Source organism: Macrobrachium nipponense, chromosome 13, assembly GCF_015104395.2.
Source record: "Macrobrachium nipponense isolate FS-2020 chromosome 13, ASM1510439v2, whole genome shotgun sequence".
NCBI lineage: Eukaryota > Metazoa > Arthropoda > Malacostraca > Decapoda > Palaemonidae > Macrobrachium > Macrobrachium nipponense.
This window is the reverse complement of record NC_087206.1, coordinates 24,377,383-24,403,417: the sequence shown is the minus strand read 5'-3', so window position 1 is coordinate 24,403,417 and position 26,035 is coordinate 24,377,383. Positions and strand designations below refer to the sequence as shown.

The following is a 26,035-nucleotide window of genomic DNA, read 5'->3' as shown; positions in this document are numbered from 1 at the left end:
GATAATCAGTCAGTTCAAAGTACATGCACTTATTCGACAAAAGATACAAAATTCTCTCAAAAATTTTGTTTGAAAAACGACAAATTTTTAATCAATTTGTATTTTTCAAGGCTAACAAACCTTCAGTCTTAACAATAGGATAACCTTCTAGAGCCAGCTGGAAACTGGTAAAAAACAATCAAAGATTGTAAAGCAAAGAATCTGTGGCATCTGGCAACTCATGCGTATACGAGGTGGATGCAGGTCACCGACAGGGCTTGAGACCTCGTGATGTACCAGTCTTTCTCGCGATAAACAAGGTACAGTGTTTCCCCCAGTATTCGTGGGGGATGGGTACCAGACACACACACACACACCCCCTTGCTAATAGCTCAAACCCGTGAATAGTTAGAACTCTCCTCTAAAAATGCCTATATCTGCCTATCTTGAAAGTTCAAATACCAAATGTACACTTAAGTATCATCCTACATCAAATATACCATTGAATTGGTATTATTAATATCATTTCAAAGTCACCTGAAACATTTTACCATTAGAAATATTTGAACAGGCAATAACAGAAAGAGAGAGAGAGAGAGAGAGAGAGAGAGAGAGAGAGAGAGAGAGAGAGAGAGAGAGAGAGAGAGAGAGAGAGAGAAAATAACTCCTTACGATATCAAAAGATTGAAATGAACTTCTATAGGCAACACTTCTTCCCCTCCCATAAATACATATATCTTTTACAGAGAAGAGAGAGAGAGAGAGAGAGAGGAGAGGAAATAACTCCTTACGAAAAAAAGCCATTTCCCCCCCCCCCCAAAGGAGTTGAACAATGAACTTCTATAGGCAACATTTCTTCCCCTACCATAAATACATATATCTTTTACAGAGAAGAGAGAGAAACACCAAATGTATAACTTATGTAACATCCTACATCAAATTTACCTTAAATTATCATCATATTACTGTATTAATCTTAGAGATTGTATCAATATAGTTTCAAAGTACTCCTAAACATTAGTACCCTTAAAGGTATATATGCACATACATACGTACTTCTAACTCTTGCAGCCGGAGAGAGAGAGAGGAGAGAGAGAGAGAGAGAGAGAGAGAGAGAGTGTTACCACTATGACATACATATCTTGTAGAGAGAGAGAGAGAGGGGGTGAGAGAGAGATGAGAGAGAGAGGAATGGGGAGAGGAAAGAGAGAGGAGGAGAGAGGAGAGAGAGAGAGAGAGGGGGGGGGGGGGGGCAAACTCATATTACCCCTCCTGACACTTGATAAATTTGACAGTTGTTGGACCCCAGCCAACTCAGCTTGCTAAGTGGAGCTCAAAGACAAAGATGCGGGGTAAAATGCATTTTCTTTCATTCTTACATAATTTTTTTTATTTATAAACTAAAATCTTGGTAATTCACTTTAGTATTCTTAATGAATTGATATTATTGCTGTTTACATTAATAATATTGATATTTGAAAATCAGTAAATCATTTATCATCCAAAAAACATACATCTCTGTAAAAGAGAGAGAGAGAGAGAGATGAGAGAGAGAGAGAGAGAGAGAGAGAGAGAGAGAGAGAGAGATTTTCGTAGTATTTGTAAAATACTTTCACAAATGATTTTTGTAATTACAGTTATTATTATTTATTATTGTTATTATTATCATCATTATTATTAATATTACTATTTCATTATTGAAAATAGTTCAAAAACATTATTATCATTATTATTAATATTACTATTATCATATGAAAATATTAATAAACATATTATACATAGTGTACCATAAAAATATCTCATCTCAAGAGAGAGAGAGAGAGAGAGAGAGAGAGAGAGAGAGAGAGAGAGAGGGAGGAGAGAGAGAGAGAGAGAGAGAGAGAGAGAGAGACCTGGAGTTCGAAAGAAAGATGCGTGAAGACTGGGATTTCCTTCATTCTTACATAATTTTTAAAATTTAGAAATTAAAATCTTACTAATTCAATGTAGTATTTTCTTTATTGAAGTGATTGCTCTTTACATTAATATTAATAATAGAAAATTAGTAAATCATTTATCACAAAAAAAGCATACATCCCTGTAAGGGGGAGAGAGAGAGAATTATCAGTTATTATGTGATATCATTTAATTTTATTAAACTTACTAGAGCAGTATTGATTAATATTAATATTTTAAAATTAGTAAATCATTTTTGTATTATAAAAATGTATTTAGGCATGAAAATAACATCAAAATACACTAATTAGTGATTATTTATCGTCGGAAAATCCCGCGAATAGGCGAATTCACAGCAAATAATGGGTAGATATGGTCCAGGTAAAAATCTGCGAATCAGTGAGTCCGCGAATCTGGAGAACGCGAATACGGGGGGCCCACTGTACTGAGCATGTGCATCGGCCATCTTGTTTTAAGCTTGGGCCGGCTACAAGACCAAGTTCCATCACTCAGTTGGTCAACGCAGGATTGTACCTTTACCCAAATCCCATGGTTTTTTGTCAGGGAAGTGGGAGGGTTTTGAGGACTCAACAGTGACTACCAAAAATAGGTTTTTCCTACGTCAAAACCTGTTTTTTTATAGCATACTCGCTGTTTCTTCCTCAAAGGAGCATTACAAAGAAATTGACAGGTGAGCAAAAACTTAAGCTCACAAATTTTCATCCCAAATACTATCTCAAAGTTTTAAGATTAAGTCATTTCAGGTCTAATGTCAAGCCACTAGTTTTATTAAAAAATCTAACGAAAACACAGAGGATTTACTTTTAGCATAAAGTTCTATGGTGACTTACCTAAGCATGCTGGGTATGGTTGCGACCTTTACGCACCTACCCCAGCGATATTCAACATACCCACCCGTTAGAGACCCCTGGTTTTCTATCGTGGTGCCTATGGGGTCAGAACTAACCATACCACCTACTGATACACACTGCATTCAAATTTGTTCCAGCTCATAGCAGTAGTGTTTTAAGAATACTGACTCTGATGACCACCCAGTATATTCAGTAACTTCTTCAAATAATATATTTTTGAAGAAGGTCAATGATGTACTTACTTTCCTAATATCATGTGATCTAGGAAAGGAATGTGGGTTAGCCTTTTAAATGAGGGACACTAAAATTATTCTTAGCCCTTGCAGAGAGAGTAGTTTGTTCATCCTTGGATGTAGGAAAATTGGACCTTCTGAAACATTTGCCATGACCTCTAGGTAATCCTTAAGTGCTTGAACTGGACATAATGTTTTGTCTGCTAAATACAGTTTTCTTATAAGAAGATTTCCTCTTTAAAGGATTCTCATTCTTGGCCAGGAATGAGGCCCAGGGGATAACAATAACTGGTTATCAGCAGTTTGTGTGATATATCGTCCCTATCTAAGAGAGCCCAATTCACTAATACATGCTCCTGATGCTAACGCTACCATGAAGATTGCTTTTTGAAGCATGCATGGTGGTTATGTCAGGTCTATTGAATTGAGGAGTACATAAAAGTTTGAGCACCTTACTCAGGGAACAAGTAATTGGAAGTCTTTCGGGAGCAGGTCTCTGTAAAGAAAAGGACCACAGAAGGGAAGTGACAACTTCTATGTTGGAATCAATCCCAAATCCATAAAGCAAGAGATCTGTTAATGCAGCCTTGTATGCTATAATTGTTGTAACAGCAAGATGTTTGTCTTCAAAGAGGTGTATAAGAAAATTCATTAGTATTTCTATAGAAATCTCGATTGGGCTCTCATTCTGGATATAATCTAACCATGTTCTCCATATGGACTGGTATTGCCGGACAGATGATGTCCATAGTTTTTGCACTAGGTACCTGGCAATATTGGGTGAATAGTTTTCACGGTAGACTATATTTTAAAAATCCACACGCGAAGGTCTTGGCTTAGAAAGGGGGATGTGTAAACGACTTTCCCTCCTACTTTCTGGGACAGTACAGCAGATGGTAATGGAATTGACCTCTTCGTCCGTTGTTGAAGTAGTAAGAACCAGTGCCTGTTTGGCCAATTTGGGGCTATTAGGTAAGCTGTTCCTTTGAAGGTTAGGAGCTTATTCAAAACCTTCGAAATCTGGGACAACGGAGGAAAAAGATACTATATTGTCTTCCAGTTGTTCCAGTCCTGTAGGAAGGCATCTCTCACTATTGCTTGATTGTCCACATTCGGGGACACTTATACTGGGAGTTTGTGATTCTCATATGTGGCAAACAGGTCCACTTCCGGTTGTGGAAGTAGGTTGTATATTAATTGAAAGGAGTGGTTGTCCAATGACCACTCTGTTGAGGCTGTCGTATTCCTCGACAAAGAGTCTGCTATTACAATGAGAGACCCTATAACATGAATTGCAGACAAATGCCACTTCTTTTCCTGTGCCATCCAAAGAATGGCTAACATTACAATGTTGAGAGGTGAGCATGATCCCAATTTTTTTATGCAAGACATTGCAATCATATTGTCTAGGACCAGCAGAATGTGTGTCTGTTCCAGAGGCTTGCGTTTCCTTAGAGACAAAAAGACAGCCATCAGCTATAGGAAATTGATATGACAATTCCTTAGAGTAGCTGACCACCTCCCCGCTACCTGACGATCCTCCCAATGTCCTCCCCAACCTGTCAACAAGGCATCTGTGTGTACTGTTACTTTTACAGGAGGAGTCAAGGTGACCTGTTTTGCCAGAGATTCCTTCCGTGTCCATGGCTGAAGTATCTCCCCAAGTTTTTTATGCATTTTGTGAGATTTGTCTCATCCTTTTTCTTGCATGTGACATCCAAAAATTGTTCACGTTTTTCAGTTGCAACCTGTGTATTGGATCTGTTAGCAGACCCAGCATGCGCCCTAACTGCCGTCTGGAAGCAGTGGGCTGTGTCAGGAACCTTTTGAGGATTTTTCTTATTCTGTTCCGAGTTTTGAGGGGAAGATACAAAAGGCCATGAACCGTATCCCAACACATTCCCAGCCACTGAAAATGTCTGCTGGGTGTGATGTGGGATTTTTTCCAATTTACTATAAAGTCTTTTGACTGGAGTCTATTGACTACTGTTCCTAGGTTTTTCAGGCACTCTTTTCTTGTGGCTCCCTAGAGTAACCAGTTGTCTAAATAAGCTATCACATGTATTCCTTCTTTCATGAGTTCCCGAACAACTACCATCACCAATTTTGTAAAGATTCTTGGGGCAATGTTTGGCCCAAAAGGCATGACCTTGAATCTGTATGTACTTTTTCCTATCCGGAACCCTAGGAAGGGGCAGAAGGGAACGGCATTAGGGACGTGCCAATATATGACTTTCAGATCTATACAAACTGTCCAGGTCCCTTTTGGAATGGCAGAACATACTTGGGCAATGGTAGTCATTCGAAATTTTTGGCAAAAAATGTGTTTGTTCAATGTTGACAGGTCAAGGATCATCCTTCGTTCTAAAGAATCCTTTTTGGGAACACTGAAGAGACATGCCTGGTGACAAATGTAAGAAAGTTTCTCTATGGCTCCTTTTAAGAGGGCCTTCTGCACGTAATCTTTCATAGAGCAGTCCGGTTTTAGAAAGAACCCTTTCAAAGGTGGAGGGGGGTGATACCTTTTCCACCCCAGTCCATTGAGAATAATGCTGTGTCCCCAAAGAAAAGACTTCCATTCCTTGTGAAAATTCTGAAGTCGACCCCCGACCAAACAATTCCTATTGGGATACCCCTTCCCCTGCCTTTTCCCTTAATGGGCATTCCAGGTGTTGCTTTTCCTTTTCCTCTATAAGCTGGTTTTTGGACCTTGTGAAAAGGATATGCTTTTTGCTGTACAAGTTTTTGTCCCTTTTGTGGGGGCTATCCCTTCTGACTACCTACCAGCATATGAGGAGAGCTATTGGAAGTGAATGAAGGCCTATATGATTTTTTATCAAAGCGTTCCATTTTTGGATTTGGTAAGGGGAAATTTCTTGTTTTTTGCTTCCTGAAATCTTTTCCTGGTAGAGCATACGCTGTGCAATTTGTTGACGAGCTTGTTCTTTTATTTGAGTCACAATAGACTCCTCAAACAGGTCTTGGCAGAAGGCATTAGACTGTAATAAAGCAGTCACATTGGGAAGCAACTTGTTGGAGTTTTCCAGTACCTCTATTCGCGCTTTTATGCGCCAGTACAAAAATTCATAGAGAGCTTCCCATAATGTTCTCATAAGGCTTTTAGCTACAACAGCAAAAATCATCCTAGATTCTTCCGGAAGCCTTTTTGTGGCTACTTTTAACAATGAGGAAGTGGTTAAGACACTAAGGAGGTGGATCCTGACACAAAACTCTGATGCTAATGTACCCTCTGAAATCCTTCTCATTGAAGTACCAAATTGCTGAGTTGCAATATCTAGGGGGAGCTTTTTCCTATCAAAGGGAAGTTGAAGCATTGCCCATTCTTCAGTTGAGTTTTCTGAAACCAGGATAACTGAAGCAAATGGTTTTAGTTTGCCAATGGTTCACGCTTCCTGGTTATTACATAATTTTGAAAATTTTTTCACATGGTTTATGATTTTAAATGTGAAGGGGCAAAAGGCTGATGGTACATGGTGAGCCACCTGAGTCTTGTTTATAATGGAATTATAAATTCCTATCCCATTTACCTGGTGAAGAGCTTCATCTACAGCTCTTAATGCCAAATTACCAGCTAAGAAAATTATTTCCTTTTGAGGCTTCTCCACGTCTGGCACAGGTGGTACTAGACGCCATTCAGTGTTAGGAAAGGCTGCCCTGTCCCTAAATTCAACATGTACTACTTCTATCATGGTCTTTCTCTCATTAATAAGACCTTTATCATCCTGAGAGAAAATACACATTGAGGCATCTCGCCAAGGATTTTCAACATCAGAGTAGGATTTTAGAGGTCTGCTAGATTTTGGTCATAAGACTCATAACCGGGACTGGCCATTTTGTTGGTTCCAGTTGGGTTTGCACTCTTAACTCTTGTTTGGGCAGATTTGGTTTCAAATCTCCCCATTCTATTGCAAGATGCAAGACGTTTACATTTTGGTGTTTCATGCAGTACGTCCATTATTTGTTGCCTTTCAGCATCAAAAGCATCTTCGATACCATTCATATTTCCTTACAGAAATTATCTAATACCACAAACTGTGTATCCCTTTTTGGGGAGCTTGTGAAACCTGATTGTGTATCTACAGCTGAGGTGCAGCTGTCTGTTCCCCAGGGGGCAGAAGTTCTGGGTGAATTGCTATAACCCTCTGAAATTGCTGCAATTTCCATTGGGTTCAGGTGGATCCTTATATCCCTTTTGGGGGAAGAATCCTGATCAGCTTCTGAAAGCTGCATGGGTGATTAACTTTCTTCTACAATGTTTTTCCAATGGCTGATTAACATCTTTGTCCCTGGTCCTTCTGGGTTCAGCAAGGTTCTTTCAGTATCAATATCTACCTCAAAGTCTTTCAACACTTCACCTCTAGGTGAGGATTCATCTAATTCCTCCTCAGGATATACCTGGGGGGTGGTGGTGACTGATATTTTGGGTTTTAACCCGAACACGGAATGTCAGAGAAGGATTTCAATATATGCTGCCGGAGTTTTTCCGGATAGATATAATCTTCCCCTTCCTCACCTTTGCTAAACCCTAGGACCCATCGAGACAGTCTACAGCAAGCAGATTCATCTTTAAAGCTTGCTGCCAAGAGCATGCTACAAATCTCGCACATATCAGGCAACCAAACAAATCTGCCCTGATCATTACAAGGACTATGCCTATGGCAGGTGGTATGGGCAGTGCCCACTGGCAAAAATTGCACCGAGCAACCAGCTATGGCACACCTTATTTGAGGGTCATTTCTCAAGATGGCCCTGTAGTGAAAAAATCAAGTTGTTATTAGAAAAATTTTATTTTAGTATAAATTATTTTTAATACTTGAAAACAATAAATATTAACAAGTAGTAGATATCATTTTATAAGTCAGTTTGACTACAAAATTTATTGTACATTTCTAGTACATTCTGTAAAATATTTAGACAATTCTACGTACAAACTCTGAACCGTCTGTAAGGAATGGTCCCGCAAAAACAGAGGCCACTAAGGACTGGGGCGTCAAATGTCATTTTTCTGTTTCTGATACTAGTCCCTGGGGGTAAAACCAACCCTCCAAAAATAATGGTAACATTTCAATTATCAACTCAATTACTTTTACAGAATTGTAATTTCCATATAAATACGCGATGCAGAGTTATTACCTAGATCTGCCTAAATCTATGTTAACTCAAACCTTTTGAGATTTAAATTACCTTTGAAACCTTGTTTATTTCTTTATTACTTAAACTTAACCCTTATGTATTAATTATGTTTAGCTTTTAATTTTAATTATAACACCCAATACTATTCAAGTTAGTTTATGACTAACTATTTACTAATCTAAACAAGTTTTCTATAAGGCTTGGGTTAGTATCCTTGGTATAATCTATTCCTACCAAATAAGGTTAGGTTTTTACTTATTACCAACAAGAATTTAATATGTACCCTAATCACTTAGTTAGGCTACATAACCAAGTTACTATTTACTGAGTCAAGTAATTTTTGAAATTTTTAATAAAGTGGTTTATAAACCCATACACCCATACATATACACATATATACATATACACATATAGGCTAGGATACTAAATTATAGCAAAACACGACATTTCTGCTAAGCCTCGAATAGTTTTAGCATGTTATATTACTGATAAACTATCCTATATAAAACCATCATACCAACACTAACCTTCATGCTAGGTTATTCTACCTTATAAGTAAATCAACACTTACTCTAAGCATAACTGTAACTAATTAGAATTACGATTTTTGCAATTATAGCACCCAATTCAACATATTACTTAAAAACCACCACTCAAAATGTAGCTCCGAGTTTTTAGACTACTATATTGCATTTGGCACTAATTACCAATTTGACTAGCCTTAGAATATGTATTCTAGACTAGCAACTTTGACTAATAGTGTTAGTAAGGGTTCACTACTTAACACTCAAAATTATCCGGCTTGGTTTATTTCGGTCATACTAAATGTGGCAAAATTAAACTAAAATGGTGTAGCCCGTTTATCTACTTCTCGGTACTTATCACCAAAAAATTAGGTAAGTACTTGGTTAGGGTTATTTAATCATCTTCAAGATATACTATCTCAGGTTACAGGTTACTGATAAGAGCCATTCCTAGTCTAAATTTACTTGTCCTAAATCGACTGGACTACTAACTCATGTAGGCTACTGTCTAGGAAATTGTAGAAACCATTATCTGAAAAGATTAACTAAATTAATAATACAATATGGAATGTTCTTTAGGCAAAAAAGTTCCAAAAAGAAAAAAAAATTATTTAAAAACACTTCCTGCATTCACAAAGGCTAGCCTGGGATATGTATCCACCGATCATGTGCTCTAAACAACACAGGATGGGTAAACAAAACACCAGTTTTCGTACTAGCAATAAATTTTTTTTTCTTTTATTGTTCCATAGTTTTTAGCCTAACTGTTTTAACTAAATCTTAAAAATAAGCACTTAACTTTCAATTTTTTATGATTCCATGATTTCTGGAGCATGATCTCGAAGAAAAATTCTCAAAATAGAGGAGCACTGGCTGAATAGACTTTCGTCCGTATTGACCAGAGGAGTAATGGAACTTGGTCTTGTAGCTGGCCCGAGCATAAAACAAGATGCTTGTTGACCATATGGGATGTTGGAACAACCACACTTCTGGGCATAAAGTAATGAGCTTGCTTTCATTACCTGGTAAAGGCTGAAAGAAACTGTATGTGTCGGAGGAGATAACAAAACATGCTATTAAACCAATGGGTTTGCTGCCTGCCCCTCTCTCCCCTTGTCGAGAGAGAGAGAGAGAGAGAGAGAGAGAGAGAGAGAGAGAGAGAGAGAGAGAGAGGAGGGGGGGGGGGTACTTTCCTCCAACCAATCTACAAATCAAGATGATGGACAGGGTGCCCTGTTGAGTAGCTTACCTGAAAACCTCATCCATCCAGCATCTACTGGTTTTCCAACCTGACTCTACCCTAAGCAACAGACAGGTGAAAAGAAAAGGGGTGAGACCAGCACACTCTCTTGCTGACCAAATACAATATCTTAGACAAGTTGCAACCTGTTTCCTTAGGGGAGCTGAGTGAACTACACAACTTGTTAGCCAGGCACCAAAGGACCAAAAGAAAAGACTTGTGGGTTTGAATATTTTCCTAGCCTAATCTTTCCTATATGCCACAAATGTGCAATCTACTCACCTGCTCGCATTCTTCAGTCCCTCTATAATCCAGCTGAAGACTTTGAACAACACCACAACATGACTTACAACCCACAAACTCCTGTAAAACAGAGAGCACTCTCCTACCCTACTAAACACTAGATCTGTGTGTCCTCTTCTGCAGGCTCTGTTGTTGTTTAGTGTTCTACCCCATGCCGCCACCATCTTATTTCCTATGATGTCACAACACAACTTAAATACATCAGGACATTTTCTAAAATCAAACACATTTTCCATACATTGAACATTGCCCACATTTCACCAATACAGAAAAAAAATAACACTGACTAAACATATATATCACTCATCTTTTTCTTCTTCCCTCCAACCTCTTCCTAACATGAGGTTGGCAGAGAAGATCATGCCAAGGAGGAATCTCTCTCGGTACCACTAAAAGAAGAGATAGAAGATCCAGGAACCACTCTGCTTGGGGCCACAAAGGAGCTACTAGGGTTATCCTGAGATTCTTGGAACCCATCACTCTGTTTAGGACATGACAGATCAGGCAGGACGGGGGGAAGGTGTACACTTCTAGATTGTCCCAAAGATGCTGAAGGGCATCCTCCGCTACAGTGAATAGATCCGGATCCACTAAATAATAGACCTCTAGCTTCCTATTGAAGCGCGTAGCTTAGAGGTCTAACATGGGTCTTTCCCAGAGATGGAATAGCCTGTCCAACTATGCCCTGATGCAGAGACCACTCCGTACCCAGAACTTGACTCCAATGACTCAGCTTGCCGTCCACCACATTCCTCTTGCCCAGAATATACCTGGCCACGAGCTCCACCAAGTTGTTGATCACCCATTGGGGCAATTCAACTGTCAACGAGTGAAGTTGGCGAGACACCAGCCACCCATTTGTTCACATGCACTCCCACTGCGGTGTTGTCCGACATCAGAATGACAGTGATAGGCACTGACTTGACAGTCAGTGAGACATAAGGAGGAGGGTAGAAGACTACCCAACCTCCTCCATGCAAGGAGGCCCTTCCTAAAAGAACTTCCAAATGAAAGTGAGGAACAATGAATGAACGAAAATAAACAATGTGTGAAGAATTAATGCAGTCAAAGAAAAGAATGAGAAAAAAGTACTGACATTAAAAAAATGTGGACATGGAGGAATTAAAGGAAAATTATGTGTGAATACCAAAGGCAAAGTTTAACAAAAGTCTTTTGTGTCACTTGACCACTTCAGCTAGTCAACTTTCATGGCTAAGGGGGCATGTTGTCCAACCTCTTTCCTTTCATATTTTGAGAGTGATTAGTCTCATTCAATGCCACAGGGACTGTTAACTGAAAGTTCAATCCTGATAGGGAAAGGAGAGAGGGGAAAAGATCAAGGCAAGACAATAAAGAAAAGCTAATTTAGCCACAGAAACTAAATTAATGTGAATAATTCAATCAAGACTTAGAAAGTTGCATTTTGATAACATACCCACCATGACAATTGGCTCAGAGTCTAAGGGGGTCAGGAACAGATATGGAAGTAGCAAAGAGTTTCAGAAAGTATGAAAAAAAGAACAGATGAAGACCAAGACCATACAGGAATTCAGTCAGAAACTGCATACAGCTCATTTCACAACTACCGAAATTAAGGGGAATCGGACAAAAATTCTATTGGCACATATCATTTAGGTATGTCTTTCCACTGAGGTAAAAAAATATATCAGTATTAATTTTAAAAGTTAAAGATGATGGACTGACCAGATGTCAATAACAAACTAATAAAGATGAATATCCTAACTCATCCTTAAATTATGTATACATAAAAATGAAAACAAGCATCTTCTAAATAAATCTAATCACAGATAATGCAAGACCAATATCATACCTGTTTAGTTACAGACAAGAGGCCTAATGAATCACCTTCCATTATGTCTGTGCCAGCATTATAGATTACCGCATGAGGATTGAACTCATTCAACCCACCCTCTACATGCCTATGAAAGTATAAAAAAACTTGATGATTAATTATAATACATGGAAGAAGAGTGCATCATTATATAAGAATAAATAAACTGTTTACAAACAAACTAAATTCTCTACAACAAATTTTACAACATCTAACCCAAACTATACTTCATGGTACAGTATGTGATATCACGGTATGTAGTTTACTAAAATTCTGAAAGCTGATTAGCAGTCTTTAAAAAAAGCTAGATATTACTATAATGTGCTTTCTGAAGCAAAGCATGTTACTTACGTATTAACTTTTTCCAAATATTCATCATCTTCTGTAAAAGCACTAAGTTCAACTTTGCGCTTAATTGCTCCCTTTGCGAAGGTGTCGTTGGGATAAATATGCTTATTATACATGTCCATAATATAAACGTCTTTACGACCAATAAAATCACGTTCATGTCCATTACCCTAAAATGAGAAGTTCATCTTAGAAAATATCAAGAGATAAACTTTGAATACAAAAACAGAAACTAGTGCATCTTATTTATAAGCATGTCATCAAATCTAGTATCAACTTCGTGACCAAAAGTGGTTTGCTGAAAACAAAAAACATACACATCTGGTAGCTTTATGTCCACATGAATTTGGCCAAGATTTGATTTCTGCTAGGAAACTGATAATGAACTAAACTTATTACAAGAAACAAAACAACAGACTTCTACAGTTGTTCAAAGTACCATTTTATCCCTCAGTGCCTATATACCCAAACTGACACTTTCACCTTTTGCTCTTTGATAACTAATATATGAATGATGACTTCTCAAAAGTAGTAAATGTGAATAAAGTTAATTACAACATAACACAATTTCAGGGCTCAGCCTGTGTCGCTATGTGAAATGTCCCTTTAGCACACATTTCTAAGGTATAAATATTGCTATAATACCAGAGAAAAAAGCTAATATGGAAATGCCAGAATATTCTGGCTCGCTCACCTTATTTAAGGTGTCGGTATGGTTTCTGGGGCGAGTGAAACCACTACCAGAGGTCCTTTGCCATTTAGATTCATCCTTCTTCAATATCCCTCATCTACAGAGGAGCCGATCTAAGGCCCACTACTCGCTACCGTTATGGCTAGCGCCTCTGACGTCATTCCTTTCGATAGCACGATCCACACCGCACGTGTTTTTCTGCTCTGTGTTGTGTTCTCTTTGGAATTCTTCTTCGTTCGCCATGGAACATCAAGCTTCTTCTGCATCCAAGTTAAGTACTGCTATTAATGTTTAACACCATTTAGGGACTGCCCTGGGAACGTTTAACAGATTTATTTAGGCTTTTTATAGATGGCGTCCCATACGGCACTGTCCCCACGCCGCCCTTCGCGGCTCGCTCCCGCATGTTACTTTGTTTCGCGCCCCATTCGGTCCCCTATACCATTTGGGCTCGATTCTTGCTTAGCAGTACATTCTTATGATTGCGATGATGCATTTATTGACGTTTTATTCTACATCCACACGGGGGATGTTATCCGAGCTCATGCTCAGCTCGTAGCCTACGTTGTTTCCTTTCAGCTTAGAATTTCATGCATGCATGTTTATTTTAGTTGTCAGGTTACTTCTTTGTTAGGCACCCTTTCGAAGGACTATGGTTCTTCTCCCTTGTCCTCAAGCCACCCTGCCCGCCTGCCCTGCGTTTTTTTCGTCACAGCATATAAGCTAGCTGCTCGGAGTCGCCAGGCTCGTCCATCCTTCTCCGTTGGCTCGACCCAGCTTCTCCAGGACATTTCTCTTTCTCTACCATCTGAAATTCTAATCCTTTCCCCCCGTGTTACGATAGGATGTTTATTTTGTATTTCTCATGTTCATCGAGACGGCTTTGGCTGGCCTATAGGCCTCCTCTGATGGCATGGCCTTTCTCATCGTGTGGTTAACCACACGGCCGAGAGAGTTCCAGGCAACCGCGTATGAGCCACCCCGCGTCGGTCCTTCCAGCCCCTCTCCCCCCCCCCCCCTTGGGGGGAGGTACGCTCGATCACGCTGTCTCAGGCAGCCGATCCGAGCATCCTCCCTTCCCTCCCTCTCTCAAGGGGGACAGGGGAGGTAGCTGGAGGGCTCTCGGCGAGCGGGTTGGCTCCATGCCGTTCTCCCCAGTAGAGTAGGGGGGCACCCTGCTCGGCCGAGCCTCGGTTGGCCACCAGGCTTGGTTGGGCTCGGCTCTCGGGTTGCGTTCCCCTACCGCTAGTCACCATCCCCTCCCGCTCCAGCGGATCAGGACCCTGGCGCAGCCAGGTCCGCTTTAGTTTGGTGACACTAAGGAGGCTCCGGCCTCCATACAAGAGTACGCTTTTGCATGCATGGTTTTACATTTATATATAACATCCATTATCTTTAGTTTAAGCTTGGCGGAGACCCCGCTACCCCTCTGGGGATATCCACCAACTTACCCTAGTTTTAAGTTTTCGACGGTGGAGTTATCAAACCCAGCCGTGTTAATATTGGTCCCAACTGCTCCTCACCCGTTGTTCGGACTACTCCTTGCTCTGGCGCACAGATTAGGTGGTCTTCCTGATTCAGTGATTACTCTGTTCTCCGGCATTGCTGGAGACACACTGTTTCAAGCTGTTCTACCGATCCTGTCGGTCGACTCACCACATTACACGGTCAAAGAGCAGGTAGAGACTGATCCCTGTTACCTTTTAACACCGGAACACTCCAGTGTTATACCATATCACATCACGGACTTAGTCCAGAACGTTAGTGATGATACTCATGTGTCATTTCACTTACAGGTCACCCATTGTATGGAGTCAGGCTGTAACGCCGTGCTTCAAGACCCCTGTGGGAGGTCTGCCAGACCCACGCCACCTGCACGATCCGCTTCAACGAGTCCCTGGTGTGGCACCACAAGAGTTGCCTGATTTGCTACGAGTTCGTAAACCTGGTCTCTTCTGAGGTGGGTGGTGTTTCAAAGTCTACACAGTAATACAATGAGTACCAATGACGGATATAGTCTTTGATATGTCAATTAACTTGTGTCATAGTTTAATCTAATTTTAGATTTAGATTTATCTTCCCGCCACTGGCCAGTGGCATAAGGCTGATACAGTTCCTCTCCATCTGTCTCTATCCCGAGCCATTTCCCTCGCTTCCTCTAAGTTTTGGATTTCATCCTCAAGATCCCTGACAATTATGTCTATCCACCTCGTTCTTGGTCTACCCAGTGGTCTTCTTCCTATTTGTACTGCTCTCAGTGCTCTCCTGGGGTCTCTATTCTCTTCCATCCTCTCAACATGTCCAAACCATTTCAGCCTTCCCCTCTTCAACCTGGTACTGACTGGCCTTTGCCTCAATCTCACCCTGATGTCTTCATTTCTAACATAATCATCCCATTTAATGCCAAGTATTCTTCTCAGCAGCTTCATCTCAAAAGCATCCAACCTTTTCTCCTCTGTTCTGGTCAGTGCCCAGGTGGACGAGCCATACATCAGGACTGGTAGTACTACTGCATTGAATATTCTCATCTTAGTTCTCAAGCTGATTTCATGCCTCGACCAAACGTTTTTTCTCAGAACCTCAAAAGCTCTTGCTGTTCCTAGTTTTCTTCTTTGTATATCTTCAATTTGCCTCCCGTCTGCTGTTACCACACTTCCCAAGTAAACAAACTTCTCAACTTGCTTGAGTTCCTGTCCTCTGATTGTCATATCCTCCATGTGCACCCAATCATCATCCTTACTCACAACCATGATCTCGCTCTTCTTTGTGCTGATGTTCAAGCCAAAATTCTGTGTCTCTGTCTCCATCCTCATTACCATACCTACCAGCACCAGCCACGTATCAGCAACCAACGCAACATCATCAGCAAAGTCCAAATCCATAAAAACTTCTCCACCAATACTAGCCCCTATGTTTTCATTCTCCATCACTCTTCTCATTATATGGTCAATATATACATTAAACAAGGTGGGTGACATAACACATCCCTGTCTTAGCCCACTTCCAACTGGGAACCAGTCACTTTGCTGTCCATCCAGCTGTACACAGCTGCACACTCCTTGGTACCAGTTCTTTAGTATCCTTATCACTTTCAGTGGTATACCATAGTGTTCTGCCACTCTCCACATTCCATCTCTCCATACTGAATCATACGCTTTCTCCAAGTCTATAAAAGCACAGAATATTGGCTTTGCATACTCCCATCTCTTCTCAATTATCTGTCTTAAGTTTAATCTAAGTCGCCTTAAATATTAATACTAACCCTCTCTTTCAGGGCGCCCAAGCGATCCGAGAGACTGCTCTTGCCACCCTGAAGGCTTGGGTTGGTGGGTTTGGCCGAAATGTTACCAAGGGCCAACCCTACATCCTCTCCAAGGAGATGGCCACCCTCATCTTCCCTGGCGGGAAGAGTACCTCCTACGTGGACCCAGAAGCGGCGGCTACCCTGATCGCTTCCATCCAGGAGGAAGTTGCTCAGCCCTCAGAGGAGGCGGCGACGCAGGAGGTCACCAAGGAAGTAGCTGCCCTAGACCTGGACCTCGAGCCCATGACGGTGGAAGGCATGGGCACAGGTAAGAATGTGAGTGAGGCAGGTACTGTAGGGGCTCAAGGGCTTTCCTTGAGCCCATCTAGAGCTGCTTCTCCTTCTACTTCAACCTCTTTCCAGGGATTCACCAGGGGGATTCAGTCGGTCACACCGAAGTCCGCCCTGGCAATCCCTAAAGTCAAAGGCAAGCGAGACTTTAAAACGCTGCAGAAGTCTCTGTCAAAGAAGTCAGATACTAGCCTTGCCCGTAAGACTTCGGCTCACCATCCCGGAGCGGACAAAGCTAAGCTAATTCTTATTCTAAAGGGTCGAAGTCTAAGTCTTCTAAGGACAGGGCTCAGCCCTTCCCCTCCGACCCTGAGGCATCAACCTCCAAGGGAGCCAGACCCAGGACTCCTAAAGAGAAGGTAGAACCTTCCTCTTTTGACCCAGACACCTTCTCTGCAAATATTTCGGCCAATATTATGCAGCAGATGGGTAGCATGGTCGAGAACTTGGTACAATCCAAGTTCCAGGAGATGTTTGTGCAACTCTCATCTTCTCTGGAGGAGTCAGGGCAGTCTATCCGGGCTATCTCGGATAGGCTGGTTACCCAGGAGAACCTCATTGCAGGTCTCCGCGAGAACGCGCTGACAGGACTTCCACAGTCCGGCCTGGCAGCTCAAAGCTTGCTTATGCCGGACTCGTCTACCGTTCCTGCCTTTACCCCGAACAACCCTTGGAGGGTTGCTTCCTATGCTCCTTATGTGGACGGCATGCTGACGATCGAGGGCTGCAGAACTCGAAGGATTGAGGACTTCGAGTTCCATCCGCAAGGATTACAGCCCCCTTTCATAGGCTATGTCCGCCTCACAGAAGCAGCTATGAGAAGGGAAGACAAGGTCCCGAAAGAGACGGTAATTCTCTTCCGGGATCAGGCGCAGCAGGCATGGTTGCGTAACCTAGAGGAGTGGCAGTGTACCAACACCAAGGTTACTGCTTTTAAAAGCCCCTTCATGATCTTCACCGTGACCGTTCACATCGAAGGTAGCAGAATTGACCCAGCAAGCCGCGATGAAGGACGAACCCATGCCCCAGCTCGGGAGACAGAACCAACTTCCCTTCTGCTCCCCGGAACTGACGATCACTGGGTAGATCTTCCGGCCAGCTTTTCAGTGGGTAAGCTGAAGCCGGACTGCGCCATCACTCAATTCAGCGAGAGATTGCCCAGGCTGTCAGACAACCTCATCCAGACTGAGTACGACACCAGGATGAGGCTGTGCAGGTCCCTCAATTCCCTAGTGATGACGGAAGTATCGGCTCTAATCTACGGAGAAGAGCCGTTATTCAAGATCATTGCCAAGTCACTTTTGTACTCGATGCAATGTGACTTGTATGATTTCGTCATAGCTAGGCGAAATTGTAGGAAACATGTACTGGCGGAGGCCACCATCCGCCATGAGCCTAATAAGCTTTTAGCCTCATCCATTTGGGGCTCTGACCTCTTCCCGGCTTCTGTAGTGAACGAAGTTCACTGCGAGGCAGTTAGATTCAATCAGAGTCTAAGGGTTCGCTGGGGACTGGTCAACAAACGCAAACCGAAGTCAGCTGGATCAAATCCAAAATCGAAGAAGAAGCCTCGGAAATTCCAGCCTTTCCAAGCTCCTCAACAGCAGACTCTAGTGCAAGCGGTTCCGGTATCACAAGTACCGCAACCTTCGACTTCTAAGTCGCAGCCACAACAGCAGTTTGTGCTGCTGACACAATCGCCGCAACAGGCACAGGCTTCGACCTCCTACACTGTCTCCCCTGCCTACAACCCAGTGTTTGAAAGCCAGTCCTTTCAGCCCTTCAACAGGTTTGGCAGGGGCAGCAGGGCTAGAGGCGCCTTCCGTCGACGGGGTGGCGGAAGAGCCTCCAACTGAGGCAAGGGTTCCCGAGGAGGACGTGGTGCACGCCCTTCCTCAAGCCAGTGAGAATCCCCTGGTAGGAGGGAGACTGTTCCTCTTTCATCACTGTTGGAGGTTCAGCAAATGGGCCCAAGGCATTGTGTCCAAAGGTCTAGGATGGAGTTGGCTCAAAGGTCCCCCTCCATCCAACACCTTTCATCAACAACCAACAGCGGAATTGGTAGAGTACTCTCAAGAACTCCTTCAAAAAGGAGTAGTGTCATGAGTCGAGCATTTAAATTTCAAGGTCGCCTGTTCAGTGTGCCAAAGAAAGGCTCAAGCAAGTGAAGAATAATTCTAGACTTGTCCCGTCTGAACTTATTCATTCGTTGCGACAAGTTCCGGATGCTGACCGTTTCACAGGTGCGGACCTTACTTCCGCATGGGGCCGTCATCACCTCTATAGATCTTACAGATGCATACTATCATGTTCCAGTAGCAAGACACTTCTGCCCGTTTCTAGGCTTCAGACTAGGAAACCAGGCCTTCTCTTTCAAAGTAATGCCGTTCGGGATCAACATAGCCCCCAGGATATTTACAAAACTGGCGGAGACAGTTGTTCAAGAACTAAGGTCTCAAGGAATAATGCTAGTAGCTTATCCGGACAATTGGCTCGTGTGGGCCACAAGCATTGAAGCATGCCGCAAAGCAACGGTCAAAGTAATCCGGTTTCTGGAACACCTAGGCTTCCAGATAAACAAAACCAAGTCCCGGCTAACACCGGAGTCCCGCTTCCAGTGGTTAGGCATTCAATGGGACTTGAACTCCCACACTCTATCAATTCCGCCGTTGAAGAGGAAAGAAATAGCCAAAGCAACCAGGCAATTTCTCAAGTGCAAGCAGACGTCCCGGAGGAACCAAGAAAGAATCTTAGGTTCTCTCCAATTTGCTTCAGTAACGGACGTTCTTCTAAAAGCCAAATTGAAAGACATAAATCGGGTTTGGCGTTCAAGAGCAAACAACAGATCCCGGGACAAACTAGCCCCTATCCCAGCAATCTTACGAAAGAGACTCCGCCCATGGACGGAGATCAAGAATTTGTCAAAGACAATTCCGCTCCAGTTCCCTCCGGCGGCCCTAGTCATCCACACAGATGCTTCACTAAGCGGCTGGGGAGGATACTCACAGTACAAAAAGGTACAGGGAACCTGGTCCATACCATTCCGCCAGCTTCATATCAAGGTACTGGAAGCTATGGCAGTGTTCCTCACCCTGAAAAAGCTTCATCCAGCCAAGAAATCTCATATCAAACTGGTGCTGGACAGTGCAGTAGTAGTACACTGCATCAAACCAGGCCGGGGAGGCTCCAAGTCGAGCCACGTGAACCATGTCATGATAGCCATATTTTCACTAGCAGACAAGAACAAATGGCACCTGTCCGCCATTCATCTAGCGGGCGTAAGGAACGTAGTAGCGGATGCGCTATCACGCTCAGTCCCGCTGGAGTCAGAGTGGTCCCTGGACAAACAGTCATTCAGTTGGGTCTGTCAACTAGTCCAAGGGCTTCAGGTAGATCTCTTCGCCACCGAGTCGAACCACAAACTCTTGTTATGTGGCCCCCAACCTGGACCCTCTGGCCTATGCCACGGACGCCATGGCTATAGACTGGAATCTATGGAAGAAGATTTACCTCTTTCCTCCAGTGAATCTTCTCTTAAAAGTTCTGAACAAACTCAGGACGTTCAAAGGCCACATTGCTCTAATAGCCCCCAATTGGCCCAAGAGCAATTGGTACCCACTTCTACTGGAATTGGGACTCCGCCCTCAATGGATCCACAATCCCAAACTATCACAACTAGTGCAAACGCGGACTGTGTTCGCTTCCTCAGGAATTCAGAAAGCCCTAACTTTATGGACTTCATGAAGTTTGCGGCACAAAGAGATGCTAATATCGATCCCCAGAACATCTTATTCTTAGAATCTGATAAATGGGAATCGACCTTGCGTCAATATGATTCAGCAGTTAAAAAACTAGCTGTATTCCTAAGGGACTCTAATGCACAAACCATGACCACGAATCTGGCCATATCCTTTTTCAGGACACTATTTGAGAAAGGTTTAGCAGCTAGTACTATTACTACTACTAAGTCTGCACTTAAGAAGATCTTCCAGTTTGGATTCAAAATAGATCTGACAGATTCTTATTTTTCATCTATCCCTAAGGCCTGCGCTAGACTCAGACCATCCGAGAGGCCCAAGTCTGTGTCATGGTTTTTAAATGATGTCCTTAAATTGGCCTCAGACACTAATAATGACTCATGTGACTATTTACCTCTCCTGAGGAAAACATTATTCCTGTTAAGTCTGGCCTCAGGAGCCAGGATATCCGAACTGTCGGCTCTATCTAGAGACTCAGGTCATATAGAGTTTCTCCCTTCAGGAGAAGTGTTACTTTCTCCAGATCGTCAATTTCTAGCTAAGAATGAGGACCCACTGGATAGGTGGGCCCCATGGAAAATTCTCCCACTTCCACAGGACCCGTCCTTATGTCCAGTTTCTTCTCTAAAAGCATACCTAAGTAGAACTGCCCTAAGATCTTCAGGCCCTCTATTTGTTAGGGAAAAGGGAGGCACTATTTCCTTAAAAGGAATTAGGCAGCAAATTTTATACTTTATAAAACAAGCCAACCCGCAGTCCTTCCCACAGGTACATGATGTTAGGGCAGTAGCTACCTCTATTAATTATGTTCAGCATATGAATTTCGATGATCTGAAGAAGTACACAGGCTGGAAATCTCAGACAGTATTCAAACGCCATTATCTTAAGTCTGACACTGCTTGAGTAGTAGTAAGTAGTTTAACTTATATCTCTCCTTCCTACCTGCCTCGCTAGCATTCTTGCTGTAACTCAGCCGTCATGTAGCCATATTGTACCTTGGATGCCGCATGTTGTATATAATTGTGATTTTTCCTTTTGTTTTGTTCCTGGGATTGGTCACAGTTTACATTTAAGCCTCGCTATTTACTATTAAGTATATGTTATTTTGTATTTTGATTCAGCATTAAGGCTCCAGTTGCTCTGTTGTTACTTGTTCTGTAACCTTGTTTTTAGATTATAGCAATTAACCTTAATTGTTTTTATTATCCTATGTATATTACTTGTGTGCTTCCTTCTTTCCAAGCTTGTATGGCCATTTCTCTGGTACTATTTCACGTAGCGACACAGGCTGAGCCCAGAAAAGGGATTTTGACGAAGGAAAAATCTATTCCTGGGCAAGGGCCTGTGTCGCCCAGTGAAATCCCACCCTTTCATTTCACCCACCCTTTTTGGCCCAAGCTTGGGTGCTATCTGCAGGAATGACGTCAGAGGCGCTAGCCGTAACGGTATCGAGTAGTGGGCCTTAGATCGGCTCCTCTGTAGATGAGGGATATTGAAGAAGGATGAATCTAAATGGCAAAGGACCTCTGGTAGTGGTTTCACTCGCCCCAGAAACCATACCGACACCTTAAATAAGGTGAGCGAGCCAGAATATTCTGGCATTTCCATATTAGCTTTTTTCTCTGGTATTATAGCAGTATTTATACCTTTGAAATGTGTGCTAAAGGGACATTTCACTGGGCGACACAGGCCCTTGCCCAGAAATAGATTTTTCCTTCGTCAAAATCCCTTTTTTCATACAAACCTATTATAGAGTATTATAGAAACTTCTTTCATGTATCCACTGACATGTAATTTGAATCTTGGTAGAAATACAGCATCTCAATGAAAGTTCATGCATTTATACCTACCCCTAACTGAAAATAGGTACTAACCTTCTGAATGTATGCATTTCCTTTATGACTGATGGGCTTGTATGATGAAATTTCATTATGAAACCCATCAATCATACATAGCCTGAATCACAATTTAGAGAGAGGTGTAGCAGTAGACAGTTCTAACCTTTGAAAAGGTACAATGAATTCAGTGAAGCAACTGGGAATAAAATAAGTCAGGAACCAATTGTCCAAGTTAATCTCATTGGTAGCTAAACCTAGGGAGTAAAGTAAGAATTTTTGCACTTTTGGTATATAAAAAAAACTGCAGAGATAAAATACCAATTCTGGTTAGACAGGAAGCTTGTAACATGAGGCCGTTTCCCTCTAACAGGGGGTGGTTCAAGAGTAAAAATAATAGCCACTGCCAAATTCATACTTTAACTGCTGAACCACAGGTGAACCCAAAATGCTTCTGTGTCCAATGAGAGTTTTGTTATACTATAATTCTCAACATTTTGGGCCTATGCACCAATGTTTGTTCGTTACCAAAAGGAAACACACTCGCAATGACCCTGCATCTAGGAAAAAATATTCTCTTGCTCATAGGCACAGGTCTAGTCTAACATCAGTCCATGCACTGGTTACTGTACAGGAAGATGCATCAGAAGAGTAGGCATGGTGAGGTAGTAGCAAAAACTAGGAAACAGTCCAATCAATGGGCAAAGCTGGCTGGTCAGGGAACAGTCAGGCTGACCTGCAGGTAACAGTATAGTACATCACCTGCTGAGAGTAGTCCAACATCCAAAGGCTGTCTACAAGATCCAAGATTATAGAGTACACAAAGAAAACTTTTGTAGCAGAACACGGGTCCTTGCTTCTTATTACATTACCTAATTTTTGTAGTGAGCCCCATGGTTAGTAGTCCAGCCCTGGCAAAAGCCTGTGCTGGCTTATCCCAAATGAGACCAAGAAAATACAGCACTACCTGTTAAATGTGACATTTTTATAATAAAATAAAATTTTATATATACTTACCAAATAATTGCATAGCTATTAGTTTCTACTTACATGGCAGCTCAAAATTTGAAATTTGCAGAAGTGCTCTCTTGTTTTTGGTGTAGGTAACTAGCCCTGCCTACTTTCAGGGAAGAATAGGTACAACAAAGCTAATGAACTCAATTCATTTGTGCCATATGCCCATGAGATGGGAGAAGGTAGGACTCTGATCATGTAATTATTTGTAAGTATATATAAAACTTTATTTTATTATATAAATGTCATTTTTATATAAGTAACTTACTAAATAATTACATAGCTGAATCCCACATTGACAGGAAGTGGGACACATGGACATAGTTTTACGTTTGAGCCGGCCTCGTTGTGACCCAAATACGTAAAGGGAAAAATATTATACTATATGGAAATGCAGGGTAACTGGATTTTAACTTACCTTAAAAAGGGGGGGCTATGGTATTATTATTTTTAGAGAAAAAGGTCGCCAGAAAACTCGGCTAATTACTTTACATACATTTATTTACATGAGGCCATTTAATGGCCTGGAGAAAGAGTAAATGCAACTTGTCTGCACGGGGACTAATATTATCTCTCACAAGGGGATAGTTGGCTAAAATGAGATTCACGTAAAAGCTGGTTTTAAAAATTATTCATATTATCTTGCAGTAATGCAGCACTTGCGGGCGCGAAGACTTGGACACGTGACTCAGCAAATCTGGAAAAGATCCCAGATTAGACACAAATGAATTAAAGATTTCTTGCACAGGTTACAGTTACTCACTTTGCCTAACACACTGGGGAGGAACTCTTGGTGCTAAATGAAATAATCAATGACTTTATTTGTCTGGGACAATCACAAAAGGGAGGCATGCGGCCACGAGGCAGTGAAAGGAACAAAGGAATGTTCATTTGAGAATTAGGAGTTTGAATTTTGAAAATGGGGAGTAGTTACGTGACTAGGAGGGAAAGAACTGGCAATATGACTGATTCACAAGACGTACCTGGATGCCATAGTAAGTGGACCTTTGTAGAATGCGGCGTCGGCTTTGTCTCAGGTCTGGGTGCGCCAGTAATGCCTTGGTAGGCCTAATGGAAGGCTGCTTTTTGAACTGTGAGACTTCATGTCTTGCCCTAGGAGGAGGTCATAACCTCCTGGAATGTAGCTTGCAACTGCAAGAGTGCACAATTTGGAGAAGTGAGGTCTGGTGACCCTCAATTGGATGGTCGGAAGGATCAGCTTGATATGTTTGATAACTTCAATGGTGATTAATTGACGTCTATCGACGTTAGCCCCTCAGGGGATTTGATCTTCCCGTATCAGGGAGATTTGAGTGCCAGAGTCGTCATAGGCTCTAACGTGGCTTGGCGGATAATGGCTTTGGAGGGGTGCGACAGTGATAGGGCCCTTAGCTGGGGGACCTATCAAAGAAGAATTGGTGACAGCCATTGCGATGGTGGGAATATTGTAATTTGCCCACCCTCCATAGTTTGCAGACATGTGACCCTTGCGGCCACAGTCTCGGCAGAACTTGTTCCAGAACTTGTTCCATGGCCCTGGGCGATAAGGCCGAGATGGCAACACAGGTTGCGAATCTGTGGGGCCACCAAGGCTGGCAGTGCGCTCTGGCACAGGTAAAGAGTCCTCTCTGGCAGTGATTAGACCAAGTCTGGGGTTAACTGGTTGGCTCACCTCTTCCGAAAGGGAGGAGGTAGGTGGTGAAATGGTAAGAGACTGAGATGACGTGGAAGAAACTTTGGGCTCTGACACTGGATCAGGGCCAGGCTTAGGAATAGAAGGGATGTCAGGAACATTGGAGGCACTAGCCTCGGAATCTAAAGCTGATGATTGATTATTTGGCATGCTGCAGGGATCCGGTGCATCTGGTAGTGGGAGCTGCGTCCAGGGGAGATACGGCTTTAGGAGATCTCGGCCCAACATCACCTGATAAACGTAATGGAATTTGTCTACTACGCCCAGGCAGCACAATGTGGTTTCCCGGGTCTCCAGGTCTAATAAGGGCATTTGCACCTTCAGGAGGACGACACAAAGGGGGACCCCCATTACGGCGCAGCCACCTCAGCAAAGGCAACACCTAACAAAACCCTAAATAAAAGGACTACGAAGGTCAAAATCACTCCATAAATAGTGTCGAACAAAGAACCAGTACTTAACTTGGATGTAGAAGCAGATTGACGATCCATAACGTAAAAAAACAAGCCAAAAAAGCAGAGAATAATAGAGCGCAAAAAAAAATTTGTGCGTCTCTCGAAATGGCTATCAAAGGAATGATGTCACTGACGCTACCTTCGCGGTAGCAGGAAGTGAGCCGTAGCACGGCTCCCCTTTTCTAAAGAGTTTTGATGTGGAAAAGGCTAATTGGAGAGGCTGCTGTGGTAGTGTTTTTCACTCGCCCCAGATTCATACCGACATCTTTTGATAAAGGTGAGCGAGTCAGAATATTCTGGCATGTCCAATTTAGCAGTTCTCTGGTATTATAGCAATATTTTACCTTAGAAATAGCGCTAAAGGAATGTATTTCATGAAGCGACACGGCCGAGCCCAGAAAATACAAAAATAGCAATCAATGTTTGGTTTGGAAGTCAGCCGAGGACGATTGCGGGAAAGTTTATTTTGCTGTTCTGAAGTCAAATCAGAGCAATTTTCTTGCTCCTACTTAGCGTAAATGAATCTCAAGATACTCTATTGATATAGGACAAGG

General features: G+C 42.3%; 1 protein-coding gene across 2 annotated transcripts in view; it reads right to left on the bottom strand.

Annotated features, from left to right (window-relative positions):
- The window catches only part of LOC135225690 (histone deacetylase 11-like), a 96,066-nt gene that overhangs the window by 5,005 nt on the left and 65,026 nt on the right, over positions 1–26,035 (bottom strand). For both annotated transcript variants that reach the window (XR_010317068.1, XM_064265039.1), the window contains exons 7-8: positions 12,444–12,610; positions 12,072–12,180 (exon numbers count right to left, since the gene is read on the bottom strand). Coding sequence is in view for 1 of the 2 variants with exons in the window: in XM_064265039.1 (XP_064121109.1) it covers positions 12,072–12,180; positions 12,444–12,610 (276 nt within the window). In the remaining variant the exon portion in view is untranslated. The remainder of the gene's footprint in view (positions 1–12,071; positions 12,181–12,443; positions 12,611–26,035) is intronic.